Source organism: Spermophilus citellus, assembly GCF_964194105.1.
Source record: "Spermophilus citellus genome assembly, chromosome: 1".
Classification (NCBI taxonomy): domain Eukaryota; kingdom Metazoa; phylum Chordata; class Mammalia; order Rodentia; family Sciuridae; genus Spermophilus; species Spermophilus citellus.
Window position 1 is genome coordinate 37,232,551 of NC_138182.1, and position 12,229 is coordinate 37,244,779.

Below are 12,229 nucleotides of genomic sequence, written 5' to 3' on the forward strand. Positions count from 1 at the left end.
CAGGCGCAGCAGAGACCACTTGTTGGCCAACGTTTACTGTTGCAACCCTGGTGCCCCATGGCGCTGGAGCCACAGAAGCAGGGTAGCTCTGGATCTGAGAGAAGTAAGGCTTGGTGCGCTATCTTAAAAATAGCACCTGGCCTCTCTTTTTGGATGATTATAAGATGAAACTGAGGGGTTTTCAGGTTTTGAGAGATCTTTGACAAAACATAGGTGCTATTCAAATATAAGAATCACTGAAAGCCACTCCAGTGGCCCATTTTCAAGGGAAGGAATGGCTGCTGAGAAAGGGCCAGGACTACTTGCCTGGTGCCCTTTTGACTGTTCCTTCAGTCTTTTGTGAATCTCAACTATTATTTCTAGCAGCCCAAGTAGCCCCCATCCCCACCTGGCAGTCAGACCCAGAGTGACACTGAGTGATCAGAGGAAGTTCATTTCTCCAGCTCCCTGACACTAGGGCAATCCCTTGAAGGCTAAGATTTGCAAACAAAGAGCCTCAGAGATCTCACTGTATTTACTGCTAGGCTTCAATTAAATAAGGCCCCAGACAAAGGCCTGCTGCCATTTTTCCTGTTTAAAGTCAGTTCTGGCGTGGTGGTGTATCCCTGTAATCCCAGTGACTTAGGAGGCAGAGACAGGAGGATTGCAAGTTTGAGACCAGCCTCAGCAATGTAATGGTACCTGTCTCAAAAAAGTGTGTGTGTGGGGGGGTTGCTGGGGAGGTGGCTCAGTAGTTGAACAATTGACCCTGGGTTCAATCCTTGGGTTGGTACCAAAATAATAATAATGACACTAATGCTAGTTCTGTATGGTGGCTCCCCATCCCAAGAGTAGGCTTGCCTGCCCACCAATCTAAGGTCTAAGGGTGCAATCCTATCAAAATGAACTCCAAATAGATTCTATTTTCTCAAATGAAAAGTCTGTACACCTTAGAAGCTGGAGGGCCTATCTCCAGCTAGGTTTTATTTTTCTAGGACTGAGAAACTGTATCTAAACCTTATATCTCCTTTCTAAACGAACTGTTAAGCTTCCCACAGCCACAGTTTAGTGCAGGTCAAGGGCTTTCTGCATACAGCAGTGCTGATGTTGAGCAATGCAAGGTTTAATTTCTTAGGGCTGAAATTGTGCAAGACTGTACACTTGCTCTTTATGGAGTAAAAAGAAAAAAACTAGTTAGGAGCTAAAGTGAATGAGTCCAACAAATGTTACTGATCTTCATTCAAAACTTGCATTTTATTTCTCTGAGAGAAGCTGACTTGGCAGGAATTATCTGGCAATTTAGATAATAACTGAATGTTATTAAATGGAAGTATGTTTTGACTTCTCTCTTTCTCTATTTTACATGGATGATGTAAATTCCTTCTATATGACCTGGATGTCTGTCCCCTTGTTAGGGAGATAAATATAAGGGAACAATTGCTCTAATGAGTTGATGAGGCCTATGTAGCCCCACACACCAGGAGAGACTCACATAGCTGGTGTGTTCTCGAAGGAGGGAAAAAAGAGCTAAGCTCTAAACCTGACATAAGTGTGCATGGGTCCTCCAAAACTTAGTTGGTTATTACCCAATAGTCCCAAATCATAGCTTTAACACTTTGGAGAATATTTGAAAACTAGTGTTTCTAGGCAGATATACAGGAAAGGCTAATGCTTCCTAAAACCAGTTAGCTCATAGGAACATTACTGATGTTTATTAACAATTGCTTAGGGTCACTTTTATTATCATTTTGAAAACTTCACAAGTAAAACACAATTCACAGTAGCTCTGTAGTTGTACACGGATCTATCTTTTCTGCAAAAAGATTGGGCTTTACCCCCAGGATAGTAGCAGCAGATGGTGGGCAGATCTGAACATGGTCTGAGGGTCACAGCAGAGAGTTGCCTAGGTGGCTTGTCACAAAACAGGTTCCCACAGCTCCAGACCAGCAACCAGAATTTTAGCTTGGAATCTACTTTTTTAACAAATTCCTCAATGATCTTTCGTACAAAGCCAAGTGTGAGATCAGCTCCAAGGAAACAAGGCTTCTCTGCTCTCTCCACAGCCTGTGAAAGCCCAACCCTCAAGGAAGAAGGTCTGATAGGAATCAAGGCAAGCACTCAATAAATACTCGGTGAAGTACAAAATGTACTGTGTAAGGATATTATCTCTTCCTCAAGCTGCCAGGGAGCTTCAAGCCACGTTTGAACTCAATTATGGAAATTTTGTAGGGCTTCCTGGCTTGTATTTTTAAGCTCTTTCCCCACCTCTCATTCAAATTTGTATTTTTGTATTTTCCCTGGTTCTAATTTTTACCTTTTATTTATTTGTTGCCATTATTTCATTTTATGGTTTCATAAGCACTCTCAAATCCTGTGACATAAAACAGGGTATAAATATATAAAGACACTTTAGTACAGACATAAATCAAGGTGGCCATTACTATGTTCTTTTTAAATATTTTTTTAGTTGTTGATAGACCTTTATTTTATTTATTTAGACGTGATGCTGAGACCTGAACCCAGTGCCTTACACATGCCAGGCAAGTGTACTACCATTGAGCCACAGCCACAGCCCCGTTACTATGTTCTTGACATGTTCCTTGTTACTCGAAGGTCCCCCACTGAGACTGGACCGAACTCCTCTGTCCCACCTTTCAGCCAGGAATATTTTTCCAGAGATTTTTAAAAAAGCACCAGCAGACTTACTTGTGTCCTTGGAGCTCAATGGCTGTTCCTTTTCTCCCGCCGATGTCCCACATGATGACAGAGTGATCTGAACTGCCCGAGAATAACACCCGCTGGACTGGGTCCCAACAGAGAGCGGTCACCCCACCTGGGAGGACACACACAGATGGTATTACTCACAACATAATAATGTTACTCATCAACAAAATGGGAATGCAAAAAGAGTTAGGACGCAGTGCAGTTCCCAGCATCTAATAAATGTCTGTTCAAAAAACAAATGAGTAGATCCCAAAAGAGAAAAATTGGCTCCACGAGTACAAATTCTACTCTTCCAGCCCCCCCCCACTTCAAAACTTAATGTACCATAAAATCAATTACTATAAAGACCAAAGGGAAATGAAAAAAAGACAATTAATTGACCTTCAAAAACTAGACATAATTCTGAGAAGAATGGAAAATGTTGCACTATTTGGAAATATTAACCATATTTTCTTAACTGCTGCCTGCCTCCTACCCTGACAATAACAGATGAGAAGTAAATGGAGTTTAAAAATGCTCAATTAGATTTTTTAATTCTTTTTTTTAACATACAAAACTCTACATATTTATGGGATGCAATGTGATGCTTTGATACAAGTATACACGGTGTAATGATCAAATCAGGGTTGTTAGCATACTCATCTCCCCAAACATTTATCATTTCTTTGTGGTGGGAACGTTCAAAATCCACTGTTCTAGCTGTATTGAGATAAACGCTACTATGCTGTTAACCACATTTCCCCTACAGTGCAACAGAACACCAGAACTGATTCTTCCTTTCTACTTGCAACTCTGTATCCTTTAACCAACCTCTCCCACTCTTTCCTCCCTCCTACCCACCCCAGTCTCTGCTGGCCACTGTTCTTTTTCTTGTGGATGAGGTACTGAAGATTGAATCCAGAAGCATTCAACCTCTGAATACATCACCAGTCCTTTTAAAAAAATTTGAATCAGGATCTTACCAACTGGCCTGGAACTTGGGATTTTCCTGCCTTAGCTACCTGAGTCACCGGGATTACAGGCATGGACCACCACACGGGTATGTGGCTGCTGTTTTATTTACTACTTCTATGAGATCAACTTTTTTAGATTCCACATGAGTGAAATTGTGGTACTTCTTTCTGTGTTTTGCTTATTTCACTTAACTTAATGTCCTTTGGGTCATCCACGTTGTGGACAAATTTCATCTCTTTTTTGGGGAGAAGAGTATTCCACTGTGTATATGTACCACATTTTCTATATGATGAATACTTAGATGGTTTCCATTTCTTAGCTTAGATGGCTTCCATTTCTGTGAACAGTGTTGCAATAAACATGGGAATGCAGGTATCTCTTCAACTTACTGTCTTCATTTCCTTTGAATACATACCAGTAACTAAACTGCTAGACCATAATGGTGGTTCTACTTTTAATTTTTTAAGGTACCTTTATCCTGTTTTCCAAAATGGCTGTGCTAATTTATACTCCTACCAACAGTGTGCAAAGGTTCCCTTTTCTCCACATCCTTGGGGACATTTGTTATTTTTGTCTTTTGGGTAATAGCCATTCTAACTGGAGTGAGGTGACATCTCATTGTGGTTCTGGTCTGCATTTCCCTGATGATCAGTGATATTGATTGTATATCTTCTTTTGAGAAATACCTATTATAGCTATTTAATCTTGAACATCAGATATAATAAGGCCACAATATGAAATCTTAAAATTACCTTTTCTTTTTGGGATTTGAATTTATAAATTCCTTGAAAATCACTTATATTATTTAGTGTCAATATCCTCAACTGTAAAATGGGGATAATGGTAATAAGACCACTACAACTATTCCTACTAATGATAATATCCTATTACCCACTTTGTAGGACTGTGGCAATAATCAGATCAATTACACAGGCCCACTCTGTAAATTGTAGTATGCTATATGGATGTTAGTTATGAGAATTATTCTGGTGGTGCAGCTACAAAATTCTATGACATATTTTCTTCTTTGGTAGTCCCCTTATAAATCAAACTCCTTGTGTACTGAGAGCAGTAATAAGTTTTTCCATATAACATGCTCACAGAGCCTATAAATACTTATGAATGTCAGAAATAATTATTTTTTAATGTTACTGAAAAATAATATATTCTGAGAAGCATGCAAAATAGTTTCTTATTTGTTGGAATCTGACATTTTAAAAGTTTAGATTATCAAGTTGTTCTACTTTAAGTGCATGTTGGGAAGTTTCTCTCATAATTGTCTCAGATTTTTTTTTTTAAAAGACCAAAAGGAAAAACCCCACTATTCTGAATTATGCTTACTAGCTTCCTCCTATATCTGCACACCATTCTGCTTGCAAACACTCCTGATCCTGGAAGAATAACATCACTGCCCCTCGGGCATATGTGGTTAACCACCCCCTATAGCTCCCAGCCCACACCCCCTTCCACCATCATCCACCCAATAATGGCAGTCAGCACAGTACTGGTGCAGACAGGCTCTGGCACTGACTACTGAATGAATAAAGAAGCAGATGAATGAAAAAAAAAACAACAACTTTTTTTTCACTTCACGCAAGTCCTTGCCTAAATGCCTGCCCTCCTTCACCTCACCACTCTTCTCCTTATTGTTTGTATTTTCCCTCAAATTGGTTGGTTGATTGTCTTTTGAGAACAGACTATTTAATCTTAAACATCAGACATAATTAGGCCACAATATCAGAGCTTAACAATATAAGCTGTGGCTTGTTCACCAGAGTACACCCAGTTCCTAGAACTCTGCTTGGCTCACACAGGTATTCAATAAGCCTGCACAGATGCTCAAATGACTGACTGAAGGAGGAAGCATGTGAAGAAACGCTCTTGGCCTTGTTCTCAACAGATGAAACACGCATATGACAGATGTTTCCTGGCTGACCAGCTTTGTTGACATGATGCCTTTGTCTGTTCTATCTTTAGGTGAGAGGTTCTCAAGGAGGATCTCTGAGATAGTCTTGCTCAACCAGTGGCGCCACTATAACTAGGGGGACAGATAAGAGAAAGGTGAGAAATACACGATTTCCCCTATAAGACATGTAAAATGGGTAGCCCTGTTTTTTTTATTTATTTATATTTTTATATACTGCTGAGTAACGAACCCAGTGCCTCACATTTGCTAGGCAAATGCTCTACCACTGAGCTACAACCCCAGCCCTAGCCCTATTTTTTTTAAAGCACCACCTTAAGTTTTTGTTTTTTGTTTGTTTGTTTATTTTGGAGTTTTTTTTGGTACCAGGGATTGAACCCAGAGGCCTTGAACCTGAGCCACATTCCCAGTCTTTTTTGATATTTTATTTAGAGAGAGGCCCTGAGTTGCTAAATTGCTGAGGCTGGCTTTGAACTCTCAATCCTCCTGCCTCAGCTTCCTGAGCTGCTGCGATTACAGGCTAATGCCACCACGCCTGGTTAGATTTAAATAAAGGCGAGCACTGGTAGGAAGAATGTCTAGAAAGGCTTAATTAACTCATTTAAAGACTTCATTGGAGGTGCTCTTCACCAAATCAGAATCAATATGGAAATACCTCAATAAGGTTTACAGGGTGCCAGGAGATACATACTTCTACCCTGCACTCCTGCCAATCAATCCACCTACACATCTACAAATGCTGCATCAGGACACAGGCTCTTTGGCTTTCTTTGCTGGTTACTACGAAATGAAGATGGTTTATGGTGAAAGTTTAGCTATGGTATTATAAGTGCACAGGCTCTGGGACCATATTCTAAGTTTGAATCCCAGCTGTATCTTTATAAGGTATGTGGCCTTGGGCAAGTTTTTAATGTCACTGTGCCCTAGAAATCCCATCTGTAAAACAGGGATGATAACAGTACCTAACTCAGTTTTGTGACTAAATGGGTTGCTAAAATAAGTCCTTAACTTGGTGCCCAGTGATGGGAAGCACTCAATAAATGTCAGCTACGGTTACAGGGCAGAAGACCTCACCTATACAATCCCCTGATGGTGTGCTTTGTTGAGTTAGTCTTAGTGACAAGCTTGTCTCCATGCTATCCCAGCCATCATGAGATCAACTGAAGTTTTAGAAATTGGACCAATGTCTAATTTTACCCATTACATCCCACTGAAAGGGCGCTCTGGGAAGGGGAATTCTTAGTAACACAGGCTGTTAGGAAGAGAAAAATTGATAACGTAGTTAACACATAGCAGGGTATATTCATCAGATTCTCAAAGAACTCATAAAAAAGGATAAGAGAGAGAAGGGAAGCAAATAACTCTGTGGTCCCAGGCCAGTTCTAAGTGCATGTCCTAACAATAAGGCCTGCTGAAAGCTGGCTTACAAACTGTAAACCACAGCATCCATTTCAAATCAGATCAACAAGCATGCACCGAACACCGTCTGCATCGGCTATCTGAAGACATGGACCCTCTACAATCACAAATGTACAAGAGAAGACAATAGAATTATTTTAGAGAACAAGAGGAGCACACAATTTGCATGGTGGAGCCATTCTCTCTAGGACATGAGGCTACTCTCTCTGCCTGTCCTATCCTTTATCACCTAAGTAACCTTTTCTCCCTCTTCAAGTTCAGATGCCCTCTCCTCCAGGAAACCTTCCTCAACACCCTCAATTCAGGTGAGGCTCCAGTCTCTGTGCATGTTTCTGTCATTACACTGACCCCACTACACTCAACTTGTTGGATTATAAATCTGTGCTCAAGGTAGACTCAGTAGACTCTGGGTTCTGTATCTTTGTATCTGAGCACAGCTTATGGTGCCTGGTATACAAGAAGTGATCAATAAATGCTTACTCTTCTGGCCCACTCTACTGGATGGCAGAGAGGAAAGGGGGAATAATAAATGAGAGCCTTGGGGGTGAGGCTGATGGCAAGGCTGTGCAGTGAGTCCTGGAGGCCCAGAGAAAAGCAGGAGGGACAGCAGCTGATGGAAACAGCCTCATCCTTCTGTGGAACTTTCTCTGTATCTCTCTGCAGATGGGGCTTCCTGATACATAGTTGTTCTTTCTCCTCAACACATGGGCAGTTGGGGAAAGCCAATCACTTGCAGGGAACTCATGTTGCAAGGAGCTAGGTCCCCTGGACTTTATGCCCCAGCCAGCAACAAGGGCAGGGCCAAGGGCTACTGTGGTTGTGGTTTTCCAGTGTTCACGATATTTTAAATGACAAAAATAATTTCTTCCATTTAATTCTATTTTGTTCCAAATTAATTCATCTTTCTAACTCTCCTTCAGTGTTTCTTTTTATGCTTTGTCTTGCTTTTGACCTCTATGATATGACCTACAAGACTTTTAATTAAATTAGTCTTTAAAATAAAGGTTACTAGTTATCCTTTAATGACTAGAGAGTATATTATTTTTAAATGAGAGATGAGGTCTTGCTACGTTGTTCAGGTTGGCCTCAAATTCCTGGGCTTTAAGTGATCCTTCTTCCTGAGCCTCCCAACTAGCTGGGCCGATAGGCACTCCACCATGCCTACCTCTTTTTGATTAATCAAATAATGAACTTTTGATTAGTTAGAAGAGAATCTCAAATGTGGAACTGAATCAAAGCATATAAATATTTTCAGAAATGTAATGTGACCAAAATGCTTAGTGAACTAAAATTTTAAGATTTTATAGCATACCTTGTAAAAATGAAAGGCCTGTGTGGAAAGTTTGCAAAATCAGGGTTGGTGACTGCTGGGTCTGCCTTTACCAGGGAGTGACGTGGTAACTCAACAAGAGCACTACACCACAACTTCAAGGGTAAGGTGGACAGGCTATAATGTGTGACTAAAGAAGAGCCTGAGTTAGTGCTCATACCACAGAGCCTCTTGATTAAAATATCTGATCTCTTGGTTGTGACATTTCAGTGTATGTTGAGCTAAGGAAGGGTTGAGAAGCCTCTCTATGACTCTGCACAAGGAAATGCCCTCTTGTTATTTGTTTCCAAGCGGGCAGTGAGTGAATGGCATTCAGGGGCTGACAGCACTTGCTACTCACAGAATATCTTGATGAATTGTTGGGAACTGCTAGAATTATTGGTCTAATATGTGTATTCCATGCTGGACTAGAAGTGAGTAAAGACAAAGATCATGTTCGTTTTTATTTACCTACATACACAGCAGCCCCCATCACAAAAGAGTGAGCTGAGGGCTTGCCTGATTTGATGGCAGTCTGCAACTATTGACTTGCACTTGATGTAAACCGGATCTGCAGGCAAGTCTCCCTTGTACACAAACACTAAAGTTCTCAATTTAATTATGTGAACTTGCATATTTGCATTGAACTTTCTTGGTTTATTTATTTTTATTGTAGTTACATTGTTCTTTTTAATAATTCTCCTAATAGCTAATAACAAAGTCTATGTTTGATTTTTCAGTAATTAGTATGCTTTGGGAGATTTACATTGAAGTCCTATTTCTAACATGTTCATGCTAATAAAAAAAATCTTAGAAATAAAAGAAAACAGAGCTTTTATTGGTGTTATTAATTTCTAGAGGGCAAAGTAAGATTTTTACCCTTGCTTTGTTTAAGTCAGTTTATAGCTTTTTGGTACAAAGAAATTCAAAGTTCTGTAGAAATAATAAAAACCATGATACTTGGCATTTAGCTCCAGAAAGAAAACAGCAGAGGGAGCATAAGAATCTAAAACTAGTTTTCTAAATCCCTATGGATGAAAAAACGTTATGTTTTGGTCTCTGGGCATGACTATTAGGCCAATTCCATCATCAATCCATGTTTCTTACGGCTGTCTATACTGTAAGAGATTGATAAGGCAAAAGGCCATGACTCCAAACACGTATCTACCAAAGACTTATCTGTTTCTGAGTTTGGATCTGGACTAATAAAATCTTTTATAAATTGGGGTTTATATTAAGGTCTTTGTTCCTTACAAAAACTCCTTTCTCAAAACTGTGTTTGGCTCAGTTTGAAACCCTGAGCCTGGAATGGGCCTACCATAGAAGAGCTCAACAGTGCCTCTGAATCACCATGGACTGTCAATGTCCTCCTCACTGTACCTTTAAATGAATGAGCTGCACTGCAGCCAGATTAGTGCTGGCCAGATCCTACTCTCTACAAATGACAACCACAAGTTAAATACCTCATTGCTCCATTTGCCTTCATGTTAGTTACTGACCTTTTACGTTCTGTCTGCCTTGAAGACATTTCAAGATAAAAATGAAATGAAAATGCTTTCAACTCCTTGAGAAAGATAAGACTCGATGCCAAGGAAACATGTTATATTCAAACAGGCCTGCAAAACATGAGTCCCCTGCGCCACATCTGGCTGACAAGACAGTGGTTAGAAGCTTTACTTACCCATTTTGACCTGGAGATGACACCAAACTCAGAGGATTACTATCAGCCACCACATGGTCAATGACCGACTCCTAATGAGTCCAGATTATCATGTCTAACTCCCCTTCTGCCTAAATCAAATCTGGGAAACCAAGCCTGCTGAACAGTTTTCTTTCTCCTCCTCCTCTTTTTTTTTTTTTTTTTTTTTTGTGGTGCTGGGAATGGAACCCAGAGCCCTACTGCTAGGCAAATCCTTCACGGCTGAGCTGCATTCCCCAGCTCCCGTTGTTCTGTTTGTCTGTTTGTGTGTGTGTTCCTCTGCTTTTTGCAACCTCCTATATTTACTTTGATTTCAGCCACTCCTTGCTTTCCCGGGATGGTTCTCATTGGCTTTCCAGTGGTACTCTAAAATAATGCCTGAACCAAGTTTTAAAATCTAATCAGGTTAATTTTTTTTTGAGTCTCAAGAATCTGAAGTGACTCTCCCTTTCTTTCTGGCTCCCCCTCCACCACCTCTTCCCCATATCCATCTTCATATTCAGAGTTCCAGCCACAAGAGGGTGACCACCAGTGCCCACGCCCTTACAAATCTCCATGTGCCTTGAATTGTGCTGGTTTTCTGTCTGGATTGCTCTTCTCACTTCTTTTCCAAAAACTCAACATTTATTCATCCCCAAGGATCTCAGGTCAGGTAACATCTCTCCTAGGGACACCTTCCCTGACTGCCTCCCCCTCCTCCTTCCAAAAAATTTTCCCATTCTGTGTTCTTGGAAGTGCTTGGTACTTGATTCCCCTGCTTGGCCACCATGCACCATAATTACAGTTAGCTTGTGTTCTCACTGAGCTGTGAGGAATCGGGGACAATGACTATGCCTTTTATTTCTGTGACTGCAGTAGTGGCTGATATGAACAAGGGAGAGAAAGCATAAAGAGAAGAGGATCCAGGGCAAACCTGGGGATTCTGGGAATGAACAGACTGAGGCATAAAGCACAGAAAGAAAATTGGGAGAAGATAGTTCACAGTGAAAGGATATTAGTGATGGCAAGAACAATGGCCATAACGTACCATGCTACAGATAGGGCAAGTATGACAAGGTTTAAACATGTCCTAGCAGATCTCAGGTCACCTCCGGAAGAACTCCTCAAGTAGGGACAAAAACCAGATTGCAGGGGCTGGAAGGAAAATGGGAGGTGACGACTTTGAAGAAGTTAGGAAAATTATATTCTAAGAAACACTGTTGTTTGCTAAATCTGGATGAATCTTAATGCCATTATGCTGAGTGAAATAAGCCAGTCACAAATGGACAAGTACTGTATGATTCTACTTACACCAGAGTCCTGGAGTAATTCATAGAAGGATGGTTGCCAGGGGTTGGGGGAAAGGCTCAGTATTGCAAGGGCACAGAGCTGCACCTTCACAAGATGAAAACTATTCTGATGGATGCTGGTGATGGTCGCACAACAATGTGAATATGCTCAATGCCACTAAATAGGAGGGTATTTAAAATGGTTAAAATGGCAAATTTTATGTTATATGTATTTAACTAGTCTTTTTTTTTAAGTACTATTGTTGTTAAGAGAATAAGATGGAACTTGCTACAATAGGTCATGAGACTGACAGGGTTTGGGTTTGTTTTCTTTGCAGGGAAACAAGATACTTAAGCATGTGAATACACTGAGAAGCACAAGCTAGTCAGAAGGGAGACAAAGGGAATCCATTTTAGTGAGAAGATCCTGAAAAGAATTCGCCTGGGGCAAGAGAAAGGCATGCTCTTGCAAGCCTCCTCATCTCAGAGGAGGGAGAGATACAGGAAAAATTTGTCAGGAAGTGGGGGTACAGATAGGCAAGAAATACATTTTTTAAAAGAGCTTCTATCTGGAGTTGGGGTGTAGCTAGGATCACCAGAACTAAAAACTAACCAAACAATCTGATAGCTTTTGGGAAGATGGCTGGGGTAAAAAAAATCTGCAGAAGGTTTTTAGGGAATTGGCAGCAGAAGTGTAAAGGAATTATTAGGCAACTTTGTGAGTCTAGTTGGGAAATCATGACCTTGCAATGCTAATGATGGTCTAAGTCTCATGGAAACATGATTTACTGCCCTGGCCGCTGACTGCACAAGAATGTGGACAGTTAGTTTAAATCACAGGCTCCAATTCTACGAAGAACCCTCTCAATCATAGAACGGAGAATGCTAGGAAGCACATGGCTGAAGGGATGCACCATCAGGAAGGAAGGGATACAGGGGCTGAGACACTGAGG

General features: G+C 40.7%; 1 protein-coding gene across 3 annotated transcripts in view; it reads right to left on the reverse strand.

The window, feature by feature from the left end:
* Positions 1-12,229, reverse strand: part of WDFY2 (WD repeat and FYVE domain containing 2) — a 156,351-nt gene that overhangs the window by 25,128 nt on the left and 118,994 nt on the right. For all 3 annotated transcript variants that reach the window (XM_081307540.1, XM_081307541.1, XM_081307539.1), the window contains one exon: positions 2,686-2,812. In XM_081307540.1, the coding sequence (XP_081163666.1) occupies positions 2,686-2,812 (127 nt within the window). The remainder of the gene's footprint in view (positions 1-2,685; positions 2,813-12,229) is intronic.